The 19,838-nt window shown below is 40.5% G+C and overlaps 1 protein-coding gene and 1 long non-coding RNA gene across 2 annotated transcripts; one reads left to right on the forward strand and one right to left on the reverse strand.

Annotated features, from left to right (window-relative positions):
- The first annotated feature begins 7,986 nt into the window (after positions 1 to 7,986).
- On the forward strand, positions 7,987 to 11,383 carry si:dkey-112a7.4 (uncharacterized). Its single transcript, XR_006757676.1, has 2 exons — positions 7,987 to 8,992; positions 9,692 to 11,383. It is a non-coding gene; the product is annotated as an uncharacterized si:dkey-112a7.4 (long non-coding RNA).
- A 920-nt stretch (positions 11,384 to 12,303) lies between these two features.
- On the reverse strand, positions 12,304 to 19,507 carry cldx (Claudin-like protein ZF4A22). Its single transcript, NM_001165280.1, is given in 4 exon segments — positions 12,304 to 13,134; positions 13,310 to 13,394; positions 16,365 to 16,529; positions 19,065 to 19,507. Coding segments are annotated over 4 exon segments (633 nt in total). The 5' UTR covers positions 19,288 to 19,507; the 3' UTR covers positions 12,304 to 12,974.
- Positions 19,508 to 19,838: the final 331 nt, after the last annotated feature.

The raw sequence follows: 19,838 nt of genomic DNA on the forward strand, positions 1-19,838 counted from the left end.
TTCTAGTAAATAAATAATCAACTAAGATTGGTGTGGTACAAACTCATTGGTGAGACCCGGGTCCGTGCAGATTCCCGGATTATGCGACATTCAGAATGAGACTATAGAGGAAATTGATTAATTAGCGACTGTTGTAAAATCGATATTCTGATATTCTTTGAGTTAATTTGGGAAATAGAAACTCAATAAAACTAATTTTCTCATGGTGCCCCAGGTTAATGAGTTAATAATTGCTTGATTCATTGTTTGATTCATTTAATCACGCAATTATAACCCATTAATCATTCGATGAGCAACAGTCGGCACATTAACTAATACAACGTCACGACAGTAGTATATGGGGCTTTGGTGACAAAACGCATGGCACTGTGATAGACTGCATCCAATTTGCTGAGTAGAGTGAAGGCTATTTTGTAAATGACATCGCCGAAGTCAAGGATCGGTAGGATAGTCAGTTTTACGAGGGTATGTTTGGCAGCATGAGTGAAGGATGCTTTGTTGCGAAATAGGAAGCCGATTCTAGATTTAATTTTGGATTGGAGATGCTTAATGTGAGTCTGGAAGGAGAGTTTAGTCTAACCAGACACCTAGGTATTTGTAGTTGTCCACATATTCTAAGTCAGAACCATCCAGAATAGTGATGCTGGATGGGCGGACAGGTGTGGGCAGCGATCGGTTGAAGAACATGCATTTAGTTTTACTTGCTTTTAAGAGCAGTTGGAGGCCACGGAAGGAGAGTTGTATGGCATTGAAGCTCAGTTAACAGTGTCCAAAGAAGGGCCAGAAGTATACAGAATGGTGTCATCTGCGAAGTGGTGGATCAGAGACTCACCAGCAGCAAGAGCGACATCATTGATGTATACAGAGAAAAGAGTCAGCCCGAGAATTGAACCCTGTGGCACCCCCATGGAGACTGCCAGAGGTCCGGACAAGAGGCCCTCCGATTTGACACACTGAACTCTGTCAGAGAAGTAGTTGGTGAACCAGGCGAGGCAGTCATTTGAGAAACCAAGGCTGTTGAGTCTGCCGATAAGAATGTGGTGCTTGACAGAGTCGAAAGCCTTGGCCAGGTTGATGACACCCATTTTTCAAGCTAGCATATAATGTCACAAAAACCCAGAAGACAGCTAAATGCAGCAATAACCTTTGATGATCTTCATCAGATGACACACCTAGGACATTATGTTATACAATACATGCATGTTTTGTTCAATCAAGTTCATATTTATATCAAAAACCAGCTTTTTACATTAGCATGTGACGTTCAGAACTAGCATACCCCCCGCAAACTTCCGGTGAATTTACTAAAAATTTACTAAATTACTCATGATAAACGTTCACAAAAAGCATTACAATTATTTTAAGAATTATAGATACAGAACTCCTCTATGCACTCGATATGTCCGATTTTAAAATAGCTTTTCGGTGAAAGCACATTTTGCAATATTCTCAGTAGATAGCCCGGCTAGCTATTTAGACACCCAGCAAGTTTAGCACTCACCAAAGTCAGATTTACTATAAGAAAAATGTTATTACCTTTGGTGTTCTTCGTCAAAATGCACTACCAGGACTTCTACTTCAATAACAAATGTTGGTTTGGTCCCAAATAATCCATAGTTATATCCAAACAGCGGCGTTTTGTTCGTGCGTTCAAGACACTATCCGAAAGGGTAAAGAAGGGTGACGAGCAAGACGCATTTCGTGACAAAAAATGTCTAAATATTCCATTACCGTACTTCGAAGCATGTCAACCGCTGTTTAAAATCAATTTTTATGCCATTTTTCTCGTAAAATAGCGATAATATTCCGACCGGGAATCTGCGTTTAGGTAAAAAGATGAAAGAAAATAAAGCATGGGGTCGACTCGTGCACGCGCCTAAGCCCATTGTCCTCTGATAGAGCACTTGCCAAAAGCGTAAATGCGTTTCAGCCTGGGGCTGCCTCGATATCATTCAGCTTTTTCCCGGGCTCTGAGAGCCTATGGGAGCCGTAGGAAGTGTCACGTTACAGCAAAGATCCTCAGTCTTCAATAAACAGAGACAAGAAGAACAAGATCTTGTCAGAGAGGGCACTTCCTGTAAGGAATCTTCTCAGGTTTTTGCCTGCCATATGAGTTCTGTTATACTCACAGACACCATTCAAACAGTTTTAGAAACTTTAGGGTGTTTTCTATCCAAAGCCAATAATTATATGCATATTCTAGTTACTGGGCAGGAGTAGTAACCAGATTAAATCGGGTACGTTTTTTATCCGGCCGTGTCAATACTGCCCCCTACCCCCAACAGGTTAAGCATGTCCCAGTTTAGGTCACCTAACAGCACGAGCTCTGAAGATAGATGGGGGGCAATCAATTCACATATGGTGTCCAGGGCTTAGCTGGGGGCAGAAGGTGGTCTATAGCAAGCGGCAACGGTGAGACTAGTTTCTGGAAAGGTGTATTTTTAACAGTAGAAGCTGAAATTGTTTGGGCACAGACCTGGATAGTAGGACAGAACTCTGCAGGCTATCTCTGCAGTAGATTGCAACTCCGCCCCCTTTGGCAGTTCTATCTTGTCGGGAAATGTTAGTTAGGGATGGAATTTCAGGGTTTTTGGTGGTCTTCCTAAGCCAGGATTCAGACACGGCTAGGACATCCGGATTGGCAGAGTGTGCTAAAGCAGTGAATAAAACAAACGTAGGGAGGAGGCTTCTAATGTTAACATGCATGAAACCAAGGCTTTTACGGTTACAGACGTCAACAAATGAGAGCGCCTGGGGAATGGGAGTGGAGCTAGGCACTGCAGGGCCTGGATTAACCTCTACGTCACCAGAGGAGGAGTAGGATAAGCTTCCGGCTAAAGGCTATAAGAACTGGTCGTCTACTGCGTTCGGAACAGAGAGTAAAAGGAGCAGGTTTCTGGGCACGGTAGAATAGATTCAACCATAATATGTTAACCATATGTGTAACCATAGTATGTCCAATGTTAATAATCGAAGCCCTAGATTACTCTATATTTGCAACACTATTGCAGTGTACACCCGTTCATCACCCAAATAGTTGAATTAGCTGGCCAGTGTGATAGCACCACTAAACACGAAGGATATGTCATACATTGAAAGTGATTATAATCCATCCACTGTCTCATGTTGCACAGACGATGAGCATTAAGGAGACAAGTATTCCTGAGGGGAGGATATGGGATCAGACTGTAACAGTATTGCTTCCGTCCCTCTCCTCGCCCCAACATGGGCTTGAACCAGGGATCCTCTGCACACAACGACATCAGTTACCCAAAAGCTGCGGCCCTTGGAGAGCAAGGGAAACAACTACATCAAGGTCTCAGAGCGAGTGAAGTCACTGATTGAAACGCTATTAGTGCGCACCGCTAACTAGCTAGCCATTTCACTCCAGTTACACCCACCCCCTTTAATAACCTCCTCCTTTTCCGCAGCAACCAGTGATCTGGGTCAACAGAATCAATGGGATCAACTTTTATGGGATCAACTTTTTTTCTACGACTACAAATCGCTTTCTACGCGTGAGAACTTTTTGTCTTCATGGGCAGCATTTTACTTAAGGCCCTTGCAATATATCGATTTACAAATCAAAAGGTGTTTGTTTGTGGATAGTGTTTTACATTTGTGGATAGCGATTTACATTTGTGGATCAGTACTTATCTGTACAGATCATGATATACAAAATGCATGCTGTGAGTTCACAATACATTTGGCATGATATTGATCCCATAGATAAGTCTTCCCATCCATTGCATTAGGTGATGGCTCCACTTCTGGGAACTGCACTTTTGTAGTGACTTATCAAATTCTAAATGCATTGATCTAAGAACTAGATCCATTAGTCCAAGGCTCTCCAACCCTGTTCTTGGAGAGCTACCCTCCTGTAGGTTTTCAACCTCAGTTGTAACTAACCTGATTAATTTATTAACCAGGTAATTATTAAAATCAGGTGCGCTAGATTAGGGTTGGAGTGAAGCTCTACAGGAACATGGTTGGAGAGCCCTGCACTAGTCTTCACCCACATTATTCGAGTTGTCACAATGTGTCAACAATGTTATGTTGCTAATTGTAATAGGCTGCTATTAATCACAATTATATAAACAAACAGAATTCAGTATTCTTCATGCTGATGATTTGTACAATTTGAGACAGCAATATAGTAAGACATAATATGAAATGTAACAGATACAGATGATGTGCATGTGGTGGTTTCAAAATTATACAATTACTACAGATGGCTAGTTCTATCCATGCTTTACCTGAACGTGATTATCTGATATAGCTAGCAGGTTGATGTTGTTCTAGCTAGCACACCCAAAGCAGGCTTTTCTCCTCCTCACTGGTCTACAGACGACATGATCTTGATGTTGTGGCTGTAACATTTAATGGACAATATAACAACAACAAGCTAGATACAGTATGAGACATTTTCAGAAAAAGCAGCTCATATACCAAGCCAAAAAAATGTATTTGCAGGAACAAAAGGGAAGCGCTACTTAGGTACACAATAGTAGGTTTTGGTAGACAGAAGGTGCTCTTTGGTAAAATAAATATCATTGCATTGGTTCGACATTGACATCTTGCTAGCACATCTCGCCTGGGCACTGCAGATGAAGAAACGTAATTTAATCATCTTCCCCACCCCCTCATGTCTTGATTGTGCAGGGAGCTAGCCTGTTCTCCTCAAAATATTATTAACTAGCAAGCTAGATAACTTTAATAAATTTGTGCAGAGATCTCAGCTTGATAACTAGGACAAGCCAACCAACTACACACCAAATATACACAGAACAAATAATTATTTTCTAGTAATTTGGTTGAGACTAACATTTGTCAAGTACATAGCTAGACATTTTGCTCTGATACACAACACAAGATGGCTATAGTGCTAGCTAGCTAGATAACCAGCCATGTAATGCCAATAGAAAAGAGGCTAGCTAGCATCAGCTTTGTAGCAGTTATGCTATGTGGAAACCCTCCTTTAATTCTTCCTCACCAACGCCTTGTTGTAGTTTTCAAATTCTGTGAATATCATTTAGCTAGCTAGCTATTCATTTTAACACATTTCCTTCCAGACCAGAACTCTGTAAAATGTGAAAGCGCGTTCAAGAATGACAACACTTCACCTGATTGGTTGGAAGAACAAGCCCTGACCACCAGAGCTTGTGTTTTTCTGTGCTGCTTGCTTATAGCATTTTTTTTTTACAACTGCAAAACTTTTGGCACAGGTTAGTTGCAAAATGAGTGTCAAAACTCTCGACAAAGATTCGACATTGGCAAATGTAGTTTTGATTCACAGAAGAAGATTCACCAGTCGCACATGTATTAAATATTTATTTATTTGTATTTTATTTGTTTTATTTAACTGAGTATTTAATGAGTTGTATTAATTCTCAAATGGAGTTGCATGCTTACAAATGTTATTGAATTTATTCACATATCAATTTACCTGTTTGCAAATGTTGCATTTATTCTCAAAATAAGTTCCGTTTGCAAATATTTTTTTGCAACTACAAAACTCAATATACAGGTGCAACTCATATTTTACATGTGCAAATCATAATTCATATGTGCAAATCATACTTTACATATTTGTATAATTAAGTCATTATTTTACCTCCATAACCTGGAGACACAGTCAGCAATGTTTCATCAATGTTCATACAAGCAGTCACTGGAATGCCCAACACAAGACAGTTATAAATTCCTAGAGAAGGGGAAAATGTTCACTAACAATTAAACCTATGAATTGCAGAGTACACCAGGTGTGGTTAGATGACAAAATATGTATCATAATATGCTTTAGCTGAGTTAGGTAAACGTAAGCTTTTTTTATCCAAAAGAAGCTAACTCTAAATGTCCTTACTTTGTTGCCGTTGAGCTGGCGCATGCACACCCTCATTGACATTGTGATGGGTGGGATGATGCCAAAGATGTCCAGCAGAGGGAGACAAAGACACTATCTGCACTGCCTTGCATGTTTACAGGAATGGAAGGGACAACACCAGCATCCAAAACAGCCTGGTCAAAGTGATTAAAGCACCAATCAATAATACAGACTTATAAACTATGAATCTTAAAATTGCACACACAAACACATTATCATACTAACATATACAAACAAATGTGATCGTACATAAAAGATATGACGCACATATCACACACACACACACACACACACACACACACACACACACACACACACACACACACACACACACACACACACACACACACACACACACACACACGCACACACACAGTCTGCCATGTCATCAGTGCAGTCACAGATTCCAGAACTCCACTGGTCAGACTTCATGACAGGCATAGAATGCTTGATGACGAATTAATTCATGGTGACTTCTTATCTACAAAGACATAGAGAGGAATAGAAAATACATCTTCATAAACTACGCTTTGGTTTGCCTTGAGAGACATTTCTTAAGCTGATCTCATCATTAGTACAGAACAAACGGCAGTAATCAGACAATTCCCAAAAGGATAACACATTCATTGGTCATTCCATCAAACTTCAACCCCCCCAAATATTTAAAATGTGAATTAGTCTTCTGTTATTACAGAGTGATTACAACAACCTTTTCCATCAGGAAAATATAATCAAAGTAGAATTAAACATAACCATAACTGATTAAAATATAACTTAGGTCAGAGAGTAAACTATGGAGCCAAAATAATGATCTGAAACAATTATGATTCCTCTCCATACAACCTTATCGAATCTCACAGTGCATTTATTCTTAAAACGTTTCTTGATAAAATATAATGAAAGTCAACAATACATGTCCATTGACGGTCTTAGTCTGAGCATCTGAAAAGGTGGGCATCTCTTACCTGTGAGAAACAGAGTTTTGAGACTGAACTGTTGATGGGAACAACAGAACAGACGTCTGACAGGATTGCCTTACTGTCTTATTAAGAACTGGAGAGTGGAAGAATGTTTGTCATGAAGTTGTCTCATCATCAAAGACATATATGTTCCTAAAAACTGTCCCCAGCCTGTCAACCCTGAACACTCAATGTCAGGGTTAGGCCTTGTTTCTCAACTCTAGAACACAGGGTCAAAAAGCGGGTGAGGCAATAACTTAATGTCAAACTAGTCACACTGATACTCCGAAACTTACATCATGTGGAAAATATTACTCAATTAAGTGTACACAAGGGTGCACGAATAAAACAAAAGACCTTCAGTGTTGCTTTTTTAAAACGTATTATTAGACCTACCCTACTGTATCCATCTCTCTTGTCAGATATTTTTTCTAAATCATGATAAAATTCTAAAGCCCTATAACTCTTGTGCACATAACACTATATTATTATATTACACAACAAGATAGTACTGTCTCTCAACACCAAAACCCTTAGTTGCCCTCTTATGCAGCTCTCATTTCCAGGAACTGAGGATGGTCAGGAAGAAAATTAATAATGAAGACCTACTGTATGTGAGAATCAAACAGAACTATCCTACATTCACTCACTATTCCACACTTGGGCTGTTACTGCAACACGGGAGTGAATGGTCAGACATATTGGACATTATTGTATTGTTTTGTAATACAGACCCAGCCTGTCATGAACAACACCAAGTCCTTTTCACATTCTCTCACCATGAGAAGCAGGATGTAAAGCTAAATACCATTGCAGGTTCTCAATAACACCTCACTCTGATCAGTTAGATGACTCATAGAACAGAAAGACCAATTTAACACTTCACCTAAATGAATCCGGACGGATGTCTGAAACATGTATTCACTGACCATGTCTGTTCAATCTCCACTCATAAAGCTAGTAGCGGCACTTGTTAGCATATGTTTGATGCAGTGACCATGATCAGTTTTACAACCTCGGTGTAAGGTGTCCTATTAATACCGCATGATGATTATAGTGATGATATAATATATGATGATATAATCATCATGATGATTATATCCATAGTCTGTTAGCCTATGGATGCTCATATCTACCTGTTAGTAATGGAATGTCATATAATATGATGATCTTATCGTCAGACTTTGATTCCTATATTTGTTTTGACATAATTGCCAAAACTGTGTGCGTCATGATGCAATCAGATGTTTGGGAAATCCCGGATTGTAATAACGCATTTATCGTTGACGGTCGTCTAGCCTCTACACCTTTAAGACGTCGAAACTGTGCGAATTGGGAGTGGGCATATGTTCGACTGTAAAATCACAACACTTCGCAATGGGAAAACTGTGAAGAGGACCATCTGCGCTGACCACTAGTTATAGAAAAGGTTTGAAATAATGTGCACCAATAGGCTATTTTGCCATAATAACTATGTCTGAAAAGTGATACGGAAACCATTAAATGCATGTGGGATGAGGTTTGCGCAATGGACGCACAAGGGTCTTGGTCTGCATACGTCAACACATTTTGTGACAGTTTCCAGGGCTGACATGTTTACGTTTTGATTTGCCTCTAGAATGTTGTATTTTAATCGTCTCTGACATTTGACAGAAATGTATTGCCGATCAGCAGGGAAATTGTGCTGCTAAAGTGTGAAATATGTTTCCAGTTGATTTTCTTGAGTTTTGTTATCTACCACATTCTCCATTTTAACTCCGTATTTAGCCAGCGACAACGATATTTATCACATCGACACAAAAATATCTGCCGGTATCCTGCATGTTGTACTGTTGTGGAAGCAAGGACAAGGAGAAGCAGCGCCCGGGCGCTGCAGAGGTGTCGAGAGTTCTAGAGACAGAGACAGAGAAAAACCGAAAGAGCCAAGAAAGTGCACCTCAACCACTGGACATGTACGGAATAGCGACGATGCCCGAGCTTCTACCACCCTCTGGCGTACTCCAGCCCAGCTCAGTAATCCCACGCGAGTCGGGTGAGGTGCCTGGTTTGTGGAATGGATTCAACAGGGGTGTGCTGAGTTTTGACTCCCCCCAGCGGAGACGAGGCCAACGGGCCCCGAAGTTAGGGCAAATAGGACGGTCGAAGAGAGGTGAGTGTCGGAGATGATGGGGCAAGCAAGCAAAAGACAAGGAACTAGAATTGCGCTGAAAGAAACTGAACTGCACGTGACTAAATGATCTACCTGGTTTCAGAGCATTTCGTATTCTGTACATAAATCCGAGATACTCATTTAGTATGATATGTTACGTTTCGTATGGTATGTATTAATATGTGGATGTCCATCCCTCATTTTGTATGATATGGTACGAATTACAATTCGTATTATATGTTACGAATTTGCTAAATGTACAATTTGTTACGAATTTGCCAAGAGTATGATATGTTACGAATTCTAGCTAGGTGGTTAATGTCAGCTAGCTGGCTAACATTAGCTAGGCTAGGGGTTAGGGTTAAGTTTATGAGTTAGTTTATAGGGGAAGGGTTGGCTAAAATGGTTACGGTTAGAGGAATGGTTAGCAAGTTTGCTAGGTAGTTGCAAAGTAGCTAAAAAGTAGTAAGTAGTTGAAAAGTGGCTAATTAGCTAAAATTGTCCACGAAGAGATTTGAAGTTGCAACCTTTGAGTTGCTAGACGTTTGAGTTCTACGACCACCTACTTACTATCTGTTATAATCATACCAAACGTAACATATCAGAATCAGACTGGCTTTTGTAAACGTTATGTAGAATGTTGTTCATTAATCTGTCAATATATTGATATTCATAGTCTTTCCCCCCTTTCGTTTACAGTGGTTATAGAGGATGACGACTTGGATGATGTCATGAAACACAATGGCCTCCCCATATCAATCAATATCTCTCCTGTTGCCTGAACAACTCTGATAGTGTCCAGACCTCAAGAGGCTATTGTGCTCATTTGTGAAATTCTGAAGTGTATACCACTTGTTCTGGACAATGTCCAATTCAGGTGCCCATTGCAAAGTTTACAATAGTAGCATGCGCATCACATGTAGTTTAGCTTTTCCTGGACACAGGAAGGTCGGTGTCCCAAGGAAATTGAAGTAAAAAACAGTGCATCTTTGCTTCAGCTGCTGTTCTGGTGTTGAAGGGGGGACTTTGTGTCCTGAGGAGAGGGGAGTAATTAGGATAGATTTGGGTCCGGACAGGCTGAAACATAAGCACACAAGAGAAGGCCCTACCCATCAAGACCTGCCCCTTCAAAATGAGTGGACCTGTTTGTTTGTTGTTCAGTCTTTAGTGTCTGTATTTTAAACACTCCATCCAAGATGTTATTTTAATTTATGTGTCAATCCAACCCATATCTAATTGAGAAAACAGCTACTCATAGTGCTGGGCAGTGTTTTCACAATATTATTTATTTTACATTATGTACGCTTTTTCAGTGTTTCACATATTATGTTGACAACACTTATTTTAGTTTTTGACGGATGACAACACTGTCTCATTTTGGTGCAAACTAATTATCTGTAAAATCTGTTGTAAAACGTGTTAGATACACTGAAGGCTTTAATTTGCTGTTGTAACATGTCATAATCATTGTCTTAGTATAACTGTATGTTACTTTTACCCCTGAGTTGCTAGACAAAAAGAGTTCCCACTGTGAACTATTTATGGAACTTCTATGTATCCCTTTGAGGTGTAATATACACATTTTTTACAACCAGCTTCCTGTTATATTCTTCACCATAATGCCACATCTGTTAGAAAAGTCATGTGACATTCAGATAAGTAGCCTAACTGATGTTAAACCCAGCTATGAAGCAGAACACTACATGGAGGAGCAACTCACAAGGAATTTGGTGTAAGACTCACCGAGCTTTGAGGAATACATTGTTTTGATGTAATCATTGTTCAGTTTGGCTGTCATCTCTTTGTCAAGATTAATAGATGTAAAGTTATAAAATGTACCCCTCACTAGAGAGATACAAGCAGGGTTTAGTTTAAATCAATTCACTTTACAAGTGTTTTCTAAATGGCATGTATTATTGTAAATCCTCCTTGAATCTACCTGTTAGTGTTTTCCAACCCTTTTCAGTTATCAAATTTTGTCACATGCACCGAATACAACAGGTGTAGACCTTACCGTGAAATGCTTACTTACAAGCCCTTAACAATGCAGTTAAGAAAATATTTAAGCAAATTGTACCAAGAGAATTTTGCTCTACCCAGAGTACCCCTGACATACCCCCTCATGTGCATTATACCAGTATTATCTCACGAGTCTTCTCAAGTACCCCCCGTCAAGTACCCCCAGGGGTCCTAGTAACCCGGTTTGGGAACCACTGTGTTAGTGTGATCCGCTGTTGTGTAATGGTAGTATGCACCATCAGATGGCGATAAAGTCAAAGGAACAGTCGTCAGCCCAAAATCTCTTACTCAACCCCTCAATCTGTTATTCATTTGTAATAAAACCTGTTTGTCTTTGGAAAGTCACAAGCTCACAGTTGAAGACATTGAAAACATTTCTGGTAGTTTATTTTGCCCAGTCCAAAAATAGTCCCTACCTCATTGATCTGAGAGAACTTCATAATGTACATTGTTAGATTCCCCTACCTGTGAACTTTTTGCAGCTCATTCCACCCATCCCCCAAACATGCCAGAGAGACTAGGGGAAAAAAGGGATACATAGTTGTACAACTGAATGCATCTTCCACATTTAACTCAACCCCTCTGAATCAGAGGTGCAGAAGGCTGCCTTGCTCAGGAGCCAAACAGATTTTTACCTTGTCAGCTCGGGGATTTGATCCAGCAACCTTCTGGTTACTGGCCCAACTCTCCTACCCGCCAGGCTACCAGACCATGCTCGAGGGGATCAAAACCGGTTTGCCTAGTTACATTATTTATCACAAGTAAATTGTGACTGACTGATCTACAAATAAGTCATTTATGACGCAAGGTGATTTGTAGATCAGTCAGTTGGCAATTGCCTGCACTGTTGGCGGCAATGTGAAACAAGCCCGATGGGGATCATAAAGACTGGGTTCCAGAGCTTAGACGTTGAAGACCTGTCAGGCGCAGCAACTCATGGTTAGGTATTTTAAGTATCAGCTAACCACATCCTCGGCGTGTTCTCTGCCCAGCCGTTGCCTGCTAGGTCTTAAAACGCCTGGATAGCAATCTCAGTCGATGACGTGGCACGCAACCATTGGTTGATGCATGCAACATCTGGGCAGTGGAACACTACACCTATGTTATTGCCGCGTTCAAAACTGGGAACTCAGAACTGACTTCAGTGCATTCAAGAGTACTGCAACTTATGTATAAACACGATTTCTTGCAACATCTCTGCATATCTGGCATGGAATCCCACAGACACAGTAAACCAGAACCCACCACTTGTGACCATTTTATTTATTTACAGAAGACAATCTCAAAAGTTAAATATTAAAAATGTGGCAGTATTACAAAACTACTCTTGGGAAAAGGAGAATACATTATCCTTTTGAAGCATACATATACTGTAGGTTACTAGCCAACTCAAAAAAGTGTTACCAAAATGAGTACACCTTTACCACTGACAATGGCAATAAGTGAGTCACAGCAAATCGTCTGGCAATCTTAAAGTTGTGGGAGAACAGTCTTGGGCCTTCAGAAATTACAAAGTCTTGACAGATTCATTTGTGTTGTACAATTCAAAATTCTGTATGCAGCATAATCATTATAAATCTAGATATAAGCTTCCATTTCCTGATTGGCTCCTAAAACAGGTTGTGGGATGGTTGGCTGTTGTAATGATGGCCCCATCATTACATAGTCATCTGGCCTGTCCATGTAGGCTATAGTAATAGACATGGGATAAGTGTAGGGATGTTAAAAGGTCTGAGGCCGACACATCTGCTCTCCCTTACAAGTAAACATAATAAGCAGTCCTCTCGAACCATTCTTAATTACATCCTTACAATAAATCAGTAACTGAGGGTATACCCTGGGAAAAAAATAACAGTTAAAAAAGAAAAATATATATCTAAAGTAGACTGACAGACCAAAATGTCATGTTGAGTTGGACTGATGCGCTGTAGATTCCTAAGTTTTCCTTCAGCCTCCATGAAACTCAAACGTACTCCTTGCTGCTGCTGGGGGGACGAGTGGAGGCGATGGGGTATTTGGCCTTAGGTTTGCCCTTGGGGCAGGTTGCTGCGAGCATTGCACCGCCAATTATGTCCAGGAATGCTCCAGCCCAGGCAATGAAGATGGCTGAACCAAACTCATACCTAGAAGATGAGGGTTTGTGTTGGCAACAGTATCTGTGCAGTGACATGCATAACAGAAAAATGGAAAGCAACTTCCAGCATTCAACCACACCATCAAGACAGTGAATTGAAGATTCCAGGTGATAAGAGGGGCACTAAAGGGAAAGTGGCCAAAGAGAGATTCAGTAGTACTTACTTGGAGTTGACGGGGGCGAATGGGTTGTAGAACTCCTTGATGATGTTGTTAGCATACCACGAGCAGGCAATAGTTGCACACAGAGCTATGGAGAGGAACGAAATGTTAGCGGTTAACCTCTTACATCTAGACGTTCCGCTTGCGGAACACCAGCTCCAATATCCAATGATAGGCATGGCGCGAATTACAAATTCCTCAAAAGTACAAAAACTTCCATTTTTCAAACATATGACTATTGTACAGCATTTTAAAGACAAGACTCTCCTTTATCTAACCACACTGTCCGATTTCAAAACAGCTTTACAGCGAAAACAAAACATTAGATTATGTCAGCAGAGTACCCAGCCAGAAATAATCAGACACCCATTTTTCAAGCTAGCATATAATGTCACAACAACAAAACCACAGCTAAATGCAGCACTAACCTTTGATGATCTTCATCAGATGACACGCCTAGGACATTATGTTATACAATACATGCATGTTTTGTTCAATCAAGTTCATATTTATATCAAAAACCAGCTTTTTACATTAGAATGTGACGTTCAGAACTAGCATACCCCCCCCGCAAACTTCCAGTGAATTTACTAAATTACTCACGATAAACGTTCACAAAAAACATTACAATTGTTTTAAGAATTATAGATACATAGCTCCTCTATGCACTCGCCATGTCCGATTTTAACCTGTTAGGGCTAGGGGGCAGTATTTGCACGTCTGGATAAAAAAAATGTACCCGATTTAATCTGGTTACTAATCCTACCCAGTAACTAGAATATGCATATACTTATTATATATGGATAGAAAATACTCTAAAGTTTCTAAAACTGTTTGAATGGTGTCTGTGAGTATAACAGAACTCATTTGGCAGGCAAAACCCTGAGACATTTTCTGACAGGAAGTGGATACCTGATGTGTTGTATTACCTTTAAACCTATGCCATTGAAAAACACAGGGGCTGAGGAATATTTTGGCACTTCCTATTGCTTCCACTAGATGTCACCAGCCTTTACAAAGTGTTTTGAGTCTTCTGGAGGGAGATCTGACCGAACAAGAGCCATGGAACGATGATGGCCCATTAGACACCTGGCGCGCGAGTTCATGTTGGGTACCCTCGTTCCAATACGTTATAAAAGAGTATGCATTCGTCCACCTTGAATATTATTCATGTTCTGGTTAAAAAAGGCCCTAATGATTTATGCTATACAACGTTTGACATGTTTGAACGAACGTAAATATATTTTTTCCCCTCGTTCATGAAGTGAAGTCCGGCGGGCTTAGATCACGTGCTAACAAGACGGAGATTTTTGGACATAAATGAGCTTTTTTGAACAAAACTACATTCGTTATGGACCTGTGATACCTGGAAGTGACATCTGATGAAGAGAATCAAAGGTAATGGATTATTTACATAGTATTTTCGATTTTAGATCTCCCCAACATGACGACTAGTCTGTATCGCAACGCGTATTTTTCTGGGCGCAGTGCTCAGATTATTGCAAAGTGTGATTTCCCAGTAAGGTTATTTTTAAATCTGGCAAGTTGATTGCGTTCAAGAGATGTAAATCTATAATTCTTTAAATGACAATATAATATTTTACCAATGTTTTCTAATTTTAATTATTTAATTTGTGACGCTGACTTGACTGCCGGTTATTGGAGGGAAACGATTTCCTCAACATCAATGCCATAGTAAAACGCTGTTTTTGGATATAAATATGAACTTGATAGAACTAAAAATGCATGCATTGTCTAACATAATGTCCTAGGAGTGTCATCTGATGGAGATTGTAAAAGGTTAGTGCATCATTTTAGCTGGTTTTATGGTTTTGGTGACCCTGTCTTTGAATTGACAAAACATTACACACAACTCTTGTAAATGTACTGTCCTAACATACTCTAAATTTATGCTTTCGCCGTAAAACCTTTTTGAAATCGTAAAACGTGGTTAGATTAAGGAGATGTTTATCTTTCAAAGGGTGTAAAATAGTTGTATGTTTGAAAAATTTGAATTTTGACATTTATTTGGATTCAAATTTGCCGCTCTTGAAATGCACCTGCTGTTGATGGAGTGCACCACGGGGGGGACGCCTGCGTCCCACCTAGCCCATAGAGGTTAAAATAGCTTTTCGGTGAAAGCACATTTTGCAATATTCTAAGTAGATAGCCCGGCATCACAGGGCTAGCCATTTAGACACCCACCAAAGTCCGATTTACTATAAGAATAATGTTATTACCTTTGCTGTTCTTTGTCAGAATGCACTCCCAGGACTTCTACTTCAATAACAAATGTTGGTTTGGTTCAAAATAATCCATAGTTATATCCAAATAGCGGCGTTTTGTTCGTGCGTTCAAGACACTATCCGAAAGGGTAAATAAGGGTTACGCGCCCGACGCGTTTCGTGACAAAAAAAATTCTAAATATTCCATTACCGTACTTCGAAGCATGTCAACCGCTGTTTAAAATCAATTTTTATGCCATTTTTCTCGTAAAAAAAGCGATAATATTCCGACCGGGAAATCGTGTTTTAGTACAAAGAGAGAGAAAATTTAAAAAATGTTGTCCCCTCGTGCACAAGCCTCAGTCTCAGTACTCTGACCGGCCACTATCCAAACGCGCTAATGTTTTTCAGCCAGGGCCTGCAAAGCAACCATTCAGCTTTTTGCCGCCTTCTGAGAGCCCATGGGAGCTGTAGGAAGTGTCACGTAACAGCAGAGATCCCCTGTTTTGGATAGAGATGATCAAGGAGGGCAAGAAATGGTCAGACAGGGTACTTCCTGTTTGGAATCTTCTCAGGTTTTGGCCTGCCAAATGAGTTCTGTTATACTCAGACACCATTCAAACAGTTTTAGAAACTTTGGAGTGTTTTCTATCCATATATAATAAGTATATGCATATTCTAGTTTCTGGGCAGGAGTAATAATCAGATTTAAAATCGGGTACGTTTTTTTATCCGGCCGTGAAAATACTGCCCCCTATACATAACAGGTTAAACCATCAGAGCATACAGAGAAACAAGAGCCAGTGACATGTGCCAATTTCAAGGTAACTCACATCCAATCAGCAGGACGATGCCACCGGTCATGGCGATGCGAGACTTCTTGTTTTTGTCATCTCCTCCACAGTTGGTGCACTTCATTCCCATGGTGGCCACACCCAGTCCAGCCACAGTCACAATGATGCCCACGATCATCAGGGCACGTGTTGCCTGGAGTGCACCTGGAGAGTTGGGGGAGGACAGGGTTAATACACCAGGATATCCCTTTAGGGTGGCAAACAAATCATTTATGGGGCATTACAAAAGGACATGGCCCTCCTTTTCTGTTTTTCTCCAACTGAGATAACTTAGTTTGATAGGGGAAGTCAATGTGGATGGTTGAGTGAATAAATAACCATGTTAATTAACAAATGTTTGGTTTATCCAACCAAATAATTTGAACTTCACCACAAGTTTCAGTTATAGGAATAAAATGTTTTTAACTCAGTTATAGGTGTATTAAGCTTTCATAGCCAGGTTATTGAAACCTGAGAGCAATGTAGCCACAAACAATACATGCAAATTAAACACTGATATTTTCCATCTTTCCCTGAACCACTCCCTCTCCCAATGCACCTCTAGTCAGGTGCAACAGAAACCGGCTTCAACCGGAAACCCCCATGAGGGTGAAGTGTGCGCCACCCCTCCCCCTCTGGCTCAGTTGGCAAGTCAGGAACCAGTCGGACCAGTCATGAGACAGACGGGGAGTTGGGTTTCACTATGAGGGACACTTCCTCTCCACACCACTCAAAACATTCCCTTCCTCTCCATTGGCTAGCTAGACCCTCCCACTGCAGGTAGAGCTCGCTTTAGGTTACAAGTGACATTCAAAAGATCCCAAATCAAAATGGTCTTGACAAGCAAAGTTATTTAATATGGCCTCACAACACCCACAAACAAGTCAGGAAGCATTTAGACAACATACCAACGTCTGAAACTATGCATTCCTGAAAAGCTCCAGTTCCACAGATCACAATTTGCACGAGAAAAACAGTACGCCGCAATCCTTGCTTACCAGGAACGCATGAGGAACTTTAAATAAGCAGTTGGCACAACCTAATGAATTTCTACAGTTCCTCATATCTGGTAATTCGCCACCTTCCTGCTATCAGTGCAATGAAATTGACATTAAGCTATTATTTATTTACATTGACCACTGGTTGGATTACAATGCGTTTATCAGACCTGGCTTGTGTTCATGTTTGCAGATATGATAAAGCATACAAGCAAAAGAGTAAGAGATAAAGCTATATCGTTTTATAGACTCCTTATCAAAAGAGTTGATACACAAGTCAAACAGTGGTTTTACAGCCACTAAAACTACCATACAATCAAGGAGCTCAAGCAGCTCAGTCAAGTCTATGCTCTCAATGTCTGAGAGCATAGTCTTTACAGGTGAATTTTTGCCAAAGTGTGAAAATATGAATGGAAGGCAAGCTACACTTAACTCTAAATCTAGACACCGCAGTGTGTCTGCTGATTAAGACCAGAGTTTTAGACCCCATGCTTCTACATCTGCATTTGGGGTTTTAGGCTGGCTTTCTGTATAAGCACTTTGTGACAACAGCTGATCTAAAAAGGGCTTTATAAAATAAATTTCACAGAGTAGGATGTAGTGGACAGAAATCACTACTTAAACTACTTGATGAGATACAGGATCAAGCAATTTAAATCAGGGGGCAGTTGGCAGGGAGTGAAGTCAGAGGCTAACGTTTGGGCCATGCCTACATTTATGCAATGTCATGATTTAGTGATTTGTTGATTTAGGCTAATATTGTACTCTAATAACACCTTCAAACATTTATCTGAGATACCATTAAAAATAGGGCACAGGAAAGGCTGAAGGTGAGCAGCCTATATGGTCTAATCGGCCTTCAATTGGCCCTGGAACCTGAGTAGTCTTATACTCTTTATAGTTAATACAACAGGTCATTTTCAGACCAATCTTTGTTTTCAGTGGGGTAGGAAGCTAAACAGGAGAACATCGCTGCCAATTTTATTCAGTAATAGGCTAGATTAGGAATGCATCTGTGCCTTTTGCTGACTGTGCTCGGTGCACGCACAGTGTCACCATCTGAGTCCATTCATTGGCGTGTTGACTAAACAGCAGAGATAAAGGCTTTATTTACCCCCATGCCAGAAACTCGTCCCCCCTCGATACTGCCTGCAGCTAGCTAATTAGGGTTTTTCCAACAGGCGGATGAGGGCATGACACGGTCACGGTACAGGACAATGGCTGTCTGGATAACCATTACCCTATTGGTAACAGCGCAACACAGCCATGTCCACGAACCAACGTGAATACAAAGCATTCCTCCAGTAGCCTGTTTGGTTATATCCCCTGATACCGTGAACCGATGGAGAGATATGAAACAGGAGTAACCTCATATGGGGCAAATACAAAATGTAGGGGCTAAGTTAATGAATATCAAATGGATAACAAAGCAATAAAAAATGTACATAGAAGATGGACACTAAGTATGAGTCGTAAATCGCACACAAGGTAGGTGTGGCAGTTCCATAGAAAATTACCAGGTTTCCAATAATACCCGGCGCATGCGTCATCTATAGCAGGGGCGCGCGTTAATTCCCTCGCCTAGCAAATTCAAACAATATGTTCTCAACATAACTTTTGACATTGTATTCATGACACTAATCATTTCATACTGGAAAATGAAACTCATTTTATATATAAAAAAATGCATTAGCCTACTTACTGTCTAGTTGCAGAATTGAGTCGTAGACTTTGCATTGGATCTGGCCGGTGCTCTGAAATGCACAAGACATCCATAATCCCTGGTACATAGACACCGCTGTGATGATGTTGTCCCCGACATAGGCGGACATTTTCCACTGGGGAAGGATTGTGCCGACAATTAACCCGATCAGACCCAGTAGCGACAGGGCAAACCCCAAAATCTGGAGTCCCGAGTTGGCCATTTTCAACTCCTTGAATCAAACTGAGTTTTAGGAATGTCACTGACCTTGAAAAATCTTTGTAGTAGAATAAAGGCAACAAATAGTTTAATTGGCACGAAGAGGAAATTACTGTCCACCTGGTTGAGAAAAGTAGCCCTTCACGCGTTCACACAATGAATGTCTTCAAAAAGAGCTCTCTTTTGTCAAATTGTTTTAGAAAGTAGCGGCTGCTTTCTGCAAACTATAAAAACAACTTGGCAGCTTCACCTCTAAAATGCAAACGGTAGAATTTCTCAGCACCTGTTGCCAAGCCGCACCTTGATTATTATAATGAGGGTCGGTCGGGGACGAGCGTTTTTAAGGTCTCTTCCTCACAAGGGGCGGGAACGCGCACAGTTTCGAGTCATTCACGTTCGATAGACCTGAGGTTTCATGATGTCACCGTTTCTGCCGCAGTATAATGGAACCAAACCGTTCAACTTCAATAAAATCCCGAATGTGATGCTGTGACTAATCGTTCACAAATCATTTGGTGAAGTTTAAAATTGTTTAAAAAAAATCTCCCTAAATCA

Source organism: Salmo salar, chromosome ssa11, assembly GCF_905237065.1.
Source record: "Salmo salar chromosome ssa11, Ssal_v3.1, whole genome shotgun sequence".
In the NCBI taxonomy this organism is placed as follows: Eukaryota; Metazoa; Chordata; class Actinopteri; order Salmoniformes; family Salmonidae; genus Salmo; species Salmo salar.